The sequence below is a fragment of the Euphorbia lathyris genome, chromosome 5 (genome assembly GCF_963576675.1).
Source record: "Euphorbia lathyris chromosome 5, ddEupLath1.1, whole genome shotgun sequence".
NCBI lineage: Eukaryota > Viridiplantae > Streptophyta > Magnoliopsida > Malpighiales > Euphorbiaceae > Euphorbia > Euphorbia lathyris.
The window spans coordinates 19,364,523-19,377,774 of record NC_088914.1 but is presented as its reverse complement, the minus strand read 5'-3'; the positions used below and the strand labels follow the sequence as shown (position 1 = coordinate 19,377,774).

The following is a 13,252-nucleotide window of genomic DNA, read 5'->3' as shown; positions in this document are numbered from 1 at the left end:
ATCCCAATTTCCCCTAGAAACCTGGCTCCACTAATGGAGGAGGTAAGCTCGGAAGAAGAGGAAACTTACAATACCACGCAGCTCCTCAGTGCGATACAAGGTTTTCAAACCACTCAAGCTGTTCATACGGCGGCTCAGATGAAGATCATAGAACAACAGAGAAGCTTGTAGGAGGAAAACGCCAAAATTTGGCAATACCTTAAGGCAGCAGCGGAGATACAAAGAGAAGGCATGTCCCCGGGGCAGTCCTTAGGACCCGAGATACCCACGGGGAGAGGGGCCGGAGCCGCCACAACCGGAGGAAGCGGTGTACCACGGGAAGAGACAACAACCATGAACAGCGAAGACGCGTTGGAACTGAAGATCCAGCGCTTTTTAGACAAGAGGGCCCTCGGAGGCGTCATGGGAGGAAGCATCACCTCTAGCAAAACGCCGCTAGTACAAAGAATCATCGAGACAAGGTTCCCACGAGACTGGAAGGCTCCTCGCCTGACGCAATATTCGGGAACCGAAGACCCAAACGACCACGTGGCATCCTTCATGAGCACTATCAACCTGTATTCAAAGGACGAGGACATCATGTGTAAAGTTTTTCCCACCACACTCTCATCCAGTGCCCAAGAGTGGTATCGAGGACTGGCTCCCGAGTCAATTGACTCGTTCGATCTACTAAAGGACTTTTTCTCTCCCGATTCGCCGCGGCAGCAAAGGTAAGAAAGATCAGCTCGGACCTCAATGGGCTCAAGCAGCGAGCAACTGAGCCACTGCGTAACTTTCTTTCCAGGTTCCACCACATGGCCTCCCAGGTCAAGGGCCTCAACCTAGAGGTAGCTCATGATGCCCTAGCGAAGGGAACCTCGTGCGAGCCCCTAAAGCAAAGATGCTGCGATCCTTCGAGGAGCTCATGACCATGGCACAAACCTTCGTCCGGTATGACGACTGGGATCGCCCGACAGGATACGAGGAATCGGAAAAGGACAAGGCCAGAGGAGATGTGCCCAAAGAGGAGAAGAGCAGACCAACCACGGAGGCACGAAACGAGGGCCGGGCACGCAGGGAGGCACCCATACCTTTCCCGACACGGGTCGAGCCGGCAAACCTTGAGCGCAGGGGGGACCGATCCCGTGGAAAGGAGGTACACTATGCTGCTCAAAACCAGCCCCATCGTTACGCCCACCTAACTCCCCCGGCAGAAAAAGGAAAGACCCGTGTCGAGAAGGAATACTGCAAATACCACAAATCCTCCGGACACTCCACAGAGAATTGCTATCAACTATAGAAAGAAATCGAGCGAATCACAGAGCAAGGTGCACCACCGAAGACTACCAGGAAGAGGGAACAGAGCCCGAAGCAACGAGACACCGGCCGAACAGATGAGGCCAAATGACCAAGATTCCATGGAGAAATCCATGTCATAAGAGAGGGAGCGTCGACACTCTGTCCTCATCTGGAAAGAGAAAAGTAGCTGATCAGACCCTGACGCTACAGCCACCACTCCGAACCAGCCATTCGGAGGCCCTCGTAGTCACCATCAACATCGTCGGCTTTAAAATGCATCGGGTGCTGGTGGACACAGGGAGCTCGGTGAACCTGCTTACCTGGAGAGCGCTCCGTGCTATGAAGAACACTCACACGGCCCTCCGTGCCGGAACCTTTCCCCTGGTCGGTTTGTCAGAAATAGAGGTCCCCGTGAAGGGAGTCATCTCTCTGTCAACAACCTTTGCCGAAAACGACCAACAAGTAGAAGACACCGCTGAATGGGTGGTGGTGGACATCCCCTTGGCCTATAACGCCATTATCGGAAGACCTCTGCTGGCTGACCTCAAAGCCATAATTGATATCTCCGACCTATGCTTGACTTTACCGCGTCGAAACGGCAACATCACCATCCAAGGAGATCGCATCCTGGCTAAGAAGCTGCAATGGGAGGTGACTCAACCTCGGACGGCAGTCTACCTTGAGGACGGTCTGATGGATATGAGGGGGTACAATCCCACACCGATTGAACCTGTCAGCGACTGCCCCGTCGGGGAGAACAAGACACTAAAGATTGGGACCAAGCTCCCACCTCCTCTGGCTAGCGAGATAAAGGCCATCCTAATAGAGCATTCAGACGTATTCGCATGGTGCACCGAAGACATCACAGGAGTCTCGCCCGAGCAAGCAACTCACAGATTGAACATCAACCCTTCCGTCGAACCCCTAAAGCAGAAGAAACGGATACAGGCGAAAGACAAGCAAGCTGCCGTCAATGAAGAGATCGAGAAGCTATTAGCTGTAAAATTTATTCGAGAGGTCCACTATCCGGATTGGCTTTTTAATGTTGTACTTGTAAAGAAAGCCAGCGGAAAGTACCGCATGTGTGTAGATTTTACGGATGTGAATAAAGCGTGCCCCAAGGATTCCTACCCGCTGCCTAACATAGATCAGCTTCTAGACCAAACAGCCGGTCGCAAAATCTTGTCCCAGTTTGATGCCATCGCTGGTTTTCAGCAAATCCCTCTAGATCCGGCCGATGCCGAAAAGACCTCCTTCATAACGCATGAAGGTACGTATTGCTACAACGTGATGCCTTTCGGTTTGAAGAATGCAGGAGCCACATATCAGCGACTAATAGACAAGATGTTCACTCACCTCATCGGCAAGACGGTACAAGTATACATCGATGATATGGTCGTCCTAAGCACTGAAGAGAGCGACCACCCGCGGGACCTGGCGGAGGTGTTTAAAATTTTCAGGGATTACAACCTCAAACTAAACCCGGAGAAATGTTTCTTCGATATTCGAAGCGGCAAGTTCCTTGGTTGCGTGGTTTCGAAAAAGGGTAGCGAGCCTAATCCCGTAAAGATCGAGGCAATCTTAGAAATGGAAGCACCACACAACTTACAGGGAGTTCAGAGGCTCAACGGGAGGATTATCGCCTTAGGACAATTCATCTCCTGCTCGGCACAACGTTGCTTGCCTTTTTACAAAGCAATCAAGAAGGAGCATCCCTTCAAGTGGTCAACGGACTGCCAGGCGGCATTCAAGCCATTAAAACTTTCCTCACCACACCGCCACTACTATCAGTACCAAAGCAAGGACGGGACATCCAACTATACTTCACCATTGGCGATGAAGCTATGGCAGTGGTCTTGACTCAAAAAGAGGGTACGGAGCTCTATCCGATTTACTTTTTGAGCAGGGTCCTGAAGGCTGCGGAAGCCCGATACTCTGAGGTTGAGAAGGCTCTGTTTGCCATAGCGCAAGCATCCGAGCGTCTCCGACCATACTTCCAAGCGCATACGGTTGTGGTCAAAACCAGCTATCCTCTCAAGAAGGCAGTCCAGAAACCAGAAGTCTCCGGACGGATCACCAGCTGGTCGGTTCGACTATCGCAGTTTGACATACGTTTTGAACCCCGCACGGCGATCAAAGCTCAAGTGCTGTCCGATTTCATTGTTGAATTCACCGGGTCCTCGACTAGCGACCTCACGCTGGCAAAAGCTCATAATAGTGACCTATGGACCATGAGTGTGGACGTTTCCTGTGGCCCAGGACGAGCAGGTGCAGGCATTGCCATTCAGGGACCTAACAACCTCCGACTATGGTACGCCGTCCGACTCGACTTTCCAACCACGAACAATCAGGCAGAATATGAGGCCGTGATCGCAGCTCTTCGGTTAGCCAAAATAATGGTAACCGGACACCTGACAATGTACTCAGACTCCAAACTCGTGGTCAGCCACGTCAGCGGTACTTATAGAGAAAAAGACCCAACGATGTGTCAATATCTGGCGCTCGCTAAATCCCTACTCGAGGATCTCAAGAACAAAGGAGTAACCTTTATCCTTACACTCGTACCGCGAGAAGAGAATGAAGAGGCAGATGCCATTGCCGCTCTCGCAGCAGGAGAGAAATCCCGTGACCCGCATACCCTCATAGAAACCGCTGCGGCCCCAGCCATTAGCACAAAATGTTCGTTGCAGATCGACACAACAGATGCAGCAACAAGCGCCTGGAGGAGCCCGATAATCAGATATCTAGAAGATGGAACACTGCCGGAGGATCGGACGCAGGCATCCCTCGTGGTTCGGCGTTCCTGGCGGTATGCGATGCATGACGACCTACTCTATTGGAAGTCCTCCAAACAACCTTGGTTGCGCTGCATATCCGAGGAGGAAGGAGATCACTGTCTAAAAGAGATACACCAGGGCGTGTGTAGCTCGCATCATGGCGCTCGATCCATTGCAAAGAAGGCCCGACTACAAGGACTTTACTGGCAGACCATGGACTCCGATGCAGTCAGTCTAGTGCGCAGTTGCCAAGCATGTCAAGTCCACGCTAATACTCATCATGCGCCGGCGGCTTCCCTCAAGGGCATCATCACACCCTGGCCCTTCGCAGTATGGGGAGTTGATCTACTTGGCCCTTTTCCAATTGCCTTGGCACAAAAACGCTTCATAGTAGTCGCGGTCGATCATTTCACAAAATGGATTGAGGCGGAGGCTATCGCCAAGATAACCGCCGACAATGTTATAAGCTTCCTAAAATGAACAATAATATACCGATTCGGAGTCCCTCATTCGTTCATCACAGACAACGGGCGACAATTTGACTGCACTCAGTTTCGCAATTTCTGCGACGAGTGGGGCATAATAGGTCGATACACCTCAGTCGCGCATCCTCAAAGCAACGGGCTCACTGAAGTAAGCAACCGCACGATCCTTCGCGGTATAAAAGCACGCCTTTTCGACAAAGGGCAAGCTTGGCCCGACCATATCTCAGCAGTATTATGGTCATATTGCACAACCCCGCACTCCGGCACATGGCGGACCCCTTTTTTCTTAACCTATGGAGCGGAGGCAATGACACCATCCGAGGTCATCCTTCGATCTCCTTGACAAATAACTTTCGAACAAACTAGCAACGATGAAGAGCTTGTTGAGGCCGGAGAGCGATTGGAGGAAGAGCGCCTTAACGCACTACTTCAGATCACGACCCATAAGCAAAACTTAGCACGATATCACAACAAGCGAGTGCGACCCCGCACTTTCCAAGTAGGGGACCTGGTGCTCCGAGATGCGGCCGCCTCTCAATCCCTACTCGCCAAAGGAAAGCTAGGGCAGACATGGGAAGGGCCCTACATAATCGACACGGTCCTACACAACGGGGCCTACAAAATCGCCTCATTAGACGGGACGATCTTTGACATAGCTGGAACATCCAGACACTAAAGAAATATTATCAATGAACTCCTGTAACCTGAATCATGAATAAAAGTACATGTTTACATAACACTGCGTTATCCCCAGATCACGAACGTCTCTCCGATTGCGCCAATAACCCTATGTTATTACCAACCACACCGAAACGCGAGCCACCCAATAAGGTCATCGCCACAAATAACTCAAATAGTTATTCCTAGGCTTCTCGATCATCTCGAAACGCCTTTTCGCAAATCGCTTAGACAACCCCATGTTGTTACTGATTAAACGCGAGCCACCCAATGAGGTCCTCGCCACGAATAACTCAAAAAGTTATTCCTAGGCTTCTCGATCATCTCGAAAATGCCTCTTCGCAAATCGCGTAGCCAACCCCATGTTGTTACCGATTAAACGCGAGCCACCCAATGAGGTCCTCGCCACGAATAACTCAAAAAGTTATTCCTAGGCTTCTCGATCATCTCGAAACACCTCTTCGCAAATCGCGTAGACAACCCCATGTTGTTACCGATTAAACACGAGCCACCCAATGAGGTCCTCGCCACGAATAACTCAAAAAAGTTATTCCTAGGCTTCTCGATCATCTCGAAACGCCTCTTCGCAGATCGCGTAGACAACCCCATGTTGTTACCGATTAACCAAAACGCAGGCCACCCAATGAGGTCCTCGCTACCAATAACCCAAAACATTATTTCAAATTTTCACAAGCATCTCGACCGCCCCATGAAAACACGGGGTCAACTCGATGTTCTTTCCAAATAGGACTTGATAAAAGAATACACATTGGGACACATAGGCAAGAAGCATCGTTAAATTCATCATAAGTCGATACAACATATCAAAAGCATAAATTCAAAAATTTAAAACATTCATGCGAGTTGCACGTTTACACGGTCCGGATTAGGGATAGCTTCGTCATCCATCAAGTCTTGATACATCGCTCGCCAGTCAACACACTCATCAGTGTTATGCCCGTTCTGCCTATGATACAGACATGCCTTGCCAACATGGGTCACGCGGTGGTTAGGGTTCGCTGGAACCGGTCCGAGACAGCCTTCCCTAGAAAACTCGAGAAACACCACGCTCCGAGGCTTCAAAGGATCGACAAACGTCGGACCATATGGGCGAGTCGGTGAAGCATGACACCCCACTCGACGATACTCCGTTTCATGAGGAAGATTAGTTACCCTCTCCAGCTCGTCGGCAAGCAGCCTATTAATCCAATGAGGATTTAAAACAGGAGAACCTGTTTCATCAGGGTTAAGATAGCCGACCCCTTCCTGCGACCAGATTTTCTTCTCAGTTGAAGAAAACACACTTATCGCCACCTCACAGGAATCCTTCACCGACCCAGTATACGGCATGGAACTCTCGCTTTCCATAGTCCTTTTTTGAGAACTTGCGCTCCGCCTCATCCACACCGGGGAGGCATATCGCACCTTTCTGTCCAGATCATGATCATCCCTTGGCGGACAATACACATAAGGATGAGGCATCACCGAGATCGCTTTCTGCACCTCAAGCACCTTTCCGGAATCCACAATATCCCGAAGCGATATCGCACGAAAATAGGGATAAACAAACGCCTAAGAATACAAACGAACGAAGCAAGAAGGACACCCCATGAACGAAGAACACAAACAAAAACCAACTCCTATTTATAGCAAGAGTAGACAAGACATGACAAACACATCACAAAACCTCAAATCAAATCAACATGCAAGATGATGTTTAAACTTAGCTGCCAAAAGATCACAAAAGATTCCAACCGTACGAAAAATTATTACATCTTTGAATCAAAGAAACAAAAGGAGCAGGCTATCTCCATCTACCACTATTTCTTCTTAAAACGGCCACAAAACTCTACGGCTTTCGCCTGGGCAGCTTTATCATACACATTCGACGAGAATATGACCTCCAAAGGAACCTCATACCCGGCAGAGTGAGCAGCAGCAATAAGCATCATTCGATCCATTTTGATCAGCTTCTCCTCGCATTGTCCCGTGAAGGCACGCAGATCATTAGCCTCTTTCCGAGCCACCTCAAGTTCTCGCTTGAGTCTCTCATTCTCATCGAACAACGAAACGGCTTGCCTAGCTCTCTCCTCGACCTTCTCCTTCACTCGACGAGTCCATAAGATGGCCACCTTAAGCAAAACCTTGTAGGAACGGAGCTCCTCAGCATCATGTGCCAACCTCTTCGACAGCTCCACTCGGCCTCCTGTCTCCACTTTAAGCTGCTCGGTCAGCACTGCGATCTCGCCCTCACGGCGCTCCAACAACTCCCCGGCGGTAGCTAACTTCCCATTCGCCGTTTCCAGCTCCTTCACAGCATTCCGCAAACCTTGCTCCATATCTCGAAACAAATTCTCATCATTCACACACATGTCGAATACCGTGTTAGCGTTTTGGATGGCCTGCATAAAGTTGCACAAGTCAGGATACAGTCATTAGAAACAAATCTGAACGAGCATATCAAGAGAACTTACCACACCAAGCGCCGACAAAGTTTCCACACCAAGGTTCATTTTGGACACGCCGTCCATTCGGTGAACTTCTCCGGGCACCTTAGCAACACGAGCCATCACCCGCGCAAGGTCCGACGTTGCCATGTCAGAGTGCACCGACAAACCCATAACGTATTCCCGAAACTTGGCAATCTGGGTGATCACCTACTTGATCCATCATATCCGCTGAAAGCTCGGCCTCACCATCAGTACACGCTCGCTAAGAGCCATCGCTTGCCCCAACAGTATCATCCCCAGCGCAAAAAATTTCACCTTCAATTCCAGCAACTGACTTGCCTTTCTCTTTCTTACGCTTCCGAGTAAGCACCCCCTGAATCTGGTTCTCGACCTTTTCCGGTTCAGCAGCTATCACCTCCGCAGTTTCCTTCGCCTCACTTTCCAGCCCGAGCATACCTTGCGGTATGTTACCAGTCACATCAGTATCCTCGTGCGTAGCAAGCACCCCGCCCATGCTCTGAACCACTTGGTTCGCATCCTCAAGCGAAGAAAAAGAGGCCAAGGAACCTGATGCACCGGCAAATGCTTCCTCCACAGTTAGGGCCGTTCCTGACCTTTTGTAGGCCCGGGGCGACAGAATAAAATTGGGCCCTTTAATACCAAATTGATAAAAAATAAAATTTCTTTAAAAGTTGAAATAGAGGTTGTCGGACATCCCAACTAGGTTGGCACCCCCTAACAACCCCCAAACACATGTTGTAATTTTAAAATGTGCTAAACAAAATCAATATTATTAAGAATACAACTTCAAAATATACTAAACATAATCAAAATTATTCTAAACCACTAAAGAACGGTCTCTATGTTGATATTCTTCAATTTCTAACTCTTTTCCAACCTTGAATATCATCTTTAATTGCCTACAAAACAAAGTATGCAAATAATTAAAAAAGTTTACTTCTCCGAGCATTACAAGAGGCAAAATCATTAATGATAATATCAGCATCCATAGTTCCCAAAATTTCTTTCTCAATAGATAAAATTGCTAAACCACTCAACCTTTCTTGAGACATTGATGACCTCAAATAAGTTTTTATTAACTTTAGTTTTGAAAAGCTTCGTTCAGCTGATGCTACAGTCATAGGCAAAGTTAATAAAATCCTATAAGCAATAGAAACATTTGGATAACAATCTGCAGCTTTAACAAACTCAAGAATTTCAATAGTTGACATTAATTCATCAGATGACAAAGTAATTTGCAATACTTTCAATTCAGAAAAAAAAATCATTTAAATCAAAATCAGATACACCATCATGGGAAAAAGTAGAGTGAAGATTATCACAACAATTTTTTAAATCATTAGAATCTAATGATTTCAATTTTTTTGAATTAAATAAAAATCCAAAAATGCTTTCGAAATATTTTAACTGCTCAAATCTACTTTCTAAAGAAACTAAAGCCATGTCCACAACAATCAAAAAATACTCTTCTTTAAATAACTGTTGGGGAGTCTTAATTTTCTCTTCATAATCATTCTCATCAAATTGTTTTTTTCTAGTAATTCGACGTTTTGTTGGAAAAATAGGCTCAACATCCATATTAAAAGCAACATCTTTAGCAGCATTCAAACAAGATTCATAGCCTTCATCTCTAAACTTTTGTAAAAATAATATTACACCTTCCAACTGTTTCATGGTAGAGTCAATGCACATAGATTTAGATTGTAATTTCTTGCTTACCATGTTAATAGCAAACAAGATTTCATACCAAATAACCATACTAAGCAAAAACTCAAAACTCTCTATGGCATCTACTAAACTATCTGCATCACTCTTTGATTTGGCATCATCACAGTTTTTTTTTTAATTCCTCCAAAGCCAGTTTAATTTGAGGAGTTTGAAACCTAATAGGTTTCACACTTTTAATCCGACTCTCCCAACGAGTATTGCACAAAGATTTTAAAGTTAAACCAGGAACATTATCAAGAAAAACTGGCCATCTTTTTGTAGAGCCCGCAAATAATGAATATATACGTTGAATAACCCCAAAAAAAGAAATAGTTTTAACACAAGAATGAGTCATATCACAAAGAGTAAGATTAAGACTATGGCAAGCACATGGCATATATAAAGCTCTAGGATTAATTTCAAGTACCCTAGTTTGGACTCCTTGGTGTTTTCCTTTCATATTTGAACCATTGTCATAACCTTGACCCCTCACATCATCAACACTAAGATCAAGACCTTTCAACACTTCTAAAAGTTTATTAAAAAGCCCTAATCCAGTTGTATCATCCACTTTTAGAAACTCAAGAAAGTACTCCTCAATTTTTATCTTCTTACCGGACATATTAACACATCGTACTACTAAAGTCATTTGTTCTTGATGACTCACATCAGGAGTACAATCAAGAATAATGGAAAAATATTTGCTTTCTTTGATTATCTTGATTATTGAATTTTTAACATTTTGAGCCAAAAGACAGATTAACTCATTTTGCATTTTATGTCCAAGATAATGATAGTGAATTTCATGATTTTCAATACGTCGTACATGATCTTGCATTACAATATCAAATTCCACAATCATTTCAATCAATCCTAAAAAATTGTCATTGCTATCTTGGTATAACTTTTCATTAGAGCCTCTAAATGCCATATTATGTTTAGCAAGACATTTCACAATAGAAAGGATTCTAACTAAAACTTGTCTCCAACGTTCTTTCTCTTTCATAACCTCTTGTTGCAAGTTTTTATCAATTGTTACACTCTTATCCAATCGAACTCTTAATTCATTCCAAGTATTCATATTAGTCATATGTTCAATACTATTCTCATGTTGCCCAAGTCTCTCAACAAGATGCTTCCAATCATTATGTCCATCATTTGCTAACAAAGATTTGTTCGTACTAGATTTGAACAATTTACAACAAAAACAATAAACTTTATCAACATGTTTAGAATAAACCAACCACTTTCTATCACGTATCTCACCATTGTTTAGTTTTCTAGAGTATAAGGCATATGAAAAATGTCTAGACAACTTGTCTAAAGGAAAACTCAAATTCTCTTCCCTTATAGGTCTCTTTTCAACTAAAATGTTTCTTTCCTTATTATCAAGGCTTTCCCAATTTCTAGGATCATAAATATCATTAAAAGGATGGATTGTTTGTTCTTTACCAACATCGGGATTTTCAGACACCTCATTTACCTCTTTCAAATCATTAGCATTATGGTCACTAATATCATTTTCAACCAAATTATCTATTGACTCGTCCACATTAGTTGCACCTTCCCCATTATGATTCTCATTCGAATCTTTCTTCTTAACTATAAATTTATCAATAGCTCCTTGTTGTGATTTTACTAAAACATCTAATCTTTTTCTCTTTTTTCTTTTTTCACTTCCGGACAAATGCTTTTTAGACAACATCTTATGATTTAAGAACAAAAATAATTCAAATAAAATATAAAAAGAAAGATAACACCTTGATAATAAGATGTTCCCTCAGATTCTTCTAAACTTTAATAACTTGATTTGATAATAAGACGTTCCCTGAACTCTTCAAAAAAAATTGATGCTCCTGCTTGACTCTTCAAAAAAAATTAATAAATATAAACAATATCAGTAACATAAACTAGTTTAAAAAATCAAACAGCAAGATCAAAATACTTGAACTAAATTATGTAAACACCAAAATCAAATCAAATATCAAACTTATCTAAAAAATCAAACAACAAAATCAAAATATATATACAGCAAAATCAAAAAATCAAACAACAAAATTTGAACTAATAAATAAATTATAAACAGCAAAATAAAAAAATCAAAATCAGAAAACATAAACAGCAAAGTAAAAAAATCAAACAGCAAAACTTGTGAACTAGTAGTAATAAATAAACAGCAAAATCAAAAAACATAAAAAACAAAATAAAAAAATCAAAACAGCAAAACTTGAATTGAAAACTAACTAATAAATAAATTATAAATTCATGTTTTTTACTTACCAGGACAGGAGGAGCAGAGCAACAAGCAAGCAAGCAACGGAAGTTTTCAAAGCAGGAAGAGACAAAACGCGGCTGAGGAGAGAATTGCGGAAAGAGATCGTGGAAAAATTCGCTGAAGACGCGCAACGCAGGAAACAAAAGAAATCGCGGAAGAAAGAAAGAAGGAGACGCACGCTAGCTCGACGCTCACGCAAACAACAAACAACGGTAGGTTTTTTTTTTAAATATATATACTAAAATATAAAAATTAATTTGGGGCCCCTTATATTCATGGGCCCTGAGCCTACGCCCCAAAATTCAAGGCCCAGGGCCGGCCCTGTCCACAGTATCCAGGCCAACAACAAACTCATTCGGGTCAAAATCCATACTCACGCGAGTATCACCTGGACCTACATAAGGAGCAACACGATCAGTCTATTTCAAGCAAACACACGAAACACATGCAAAATAAAATCCACAACTCGGACCCCTCACATACGACAGCGATATTCACGGTTATCGCCTCCAGCTCCGCTAGCTCTCCGGTTGAAAAGTTGTACCCACGTTTCCACTTCTCGAAATCTATCGGCGACCAGCCGGATAGCTGAGCCATTCGCCACTGGTTCCAGATGTAATACCCTGCGGTAAGAAAATGACCAACGAGCTCATCCACATCCTTCTTACGTTCTTTATCCGATGGCAGCCCTTTTAAGTACTTCACGAGATGCTCCTCAGATGGCAACATCCGGCGCGGTTTTAGCCACCGACTAGAATCCATGGGATCCCCATTCCATGACACCCGAAAAGGGAAATCGCCATCCAACTTCCGCACCAAGAAGTAGCGATGCCTATACTCAGGAACCTTATCCTTCAACCCGCCAAGAACCTTGAACTTTTGGTGCGAGAAGGTCACATGTTGTGATCGGGGTCCCTTGTTCGGATGAAAGAACTCACGAAACACCAGCCCAGTAGCTCGATATCCAGCCGATCGGCATAGCGAGTAGAACGCCACCATCATCCTCCACCCGTTTGGATGGATCTGACCAGGACACAAGTCGTACTCCTTCAATACCTCCACAAAAAAGGGAAGAAGAGGTAGCCGCATCCTTGACTCCAACTGCTCCTCGTACACCACTAGCTCATTCGCTCCACCCGTATGATGAGCACGATCATCTTCTTCAAGCGCAACCAACTCGTATGGCTACCCTAATCGATACACATCATCCACCGAAAAGGACTCCGGTCTCTTCGGACGTTGCCTCCCCTCATAACGTTTACCATCAACACTAGTTACACCCGACGACCGCGTCCACACTCTCTCACGCATCTCTTCGTAAATCAAGGCTAAGGGTCGATCTTCGGTAATCACACCCTCCGGTACAACCACAATCACTTCAAGAACGTCGGCGGCAACTCCTCCTAACGGCCGCTCAACGCTGGGCGCCGCACGCACTACGGCGGTTTTCTTTTTCTTTCCAACAGCGACACCACTCTCCTCTTCCGTCCCTACTCGCCTTTTTCGTTTCGTAGATCGCGTTCGAGAAGCGTCACGAAGCGTAAAGTCACCCGGTGTCACTGGCGGCAGTCGTTTTAAGGC

General features: G+C 44.8%; 1 protein-coding gene across 1 annotated transcript; it reads right to left on the bottom strand.

Annotated features, from left to right (window-relative positions):
- Positions 1 to 9,517: 9,517 nt before the first annotated feature.
- On the bottom strand, positions 9,518 to 11,101 carry LOC136229707 (uncharacterized). Its single transcript, XM_066018611.1, has one exon. The coding sequence runs from the start codon at positions 11,099 to 11,101 to the stop codon at positions 9,518 to 9,520; it is 1,584 nt and encodes a 527-aa protein (XP_065874683.1).
- Positions 11,102 to 13,252: the final 2,151 nt, after the last annotated feature.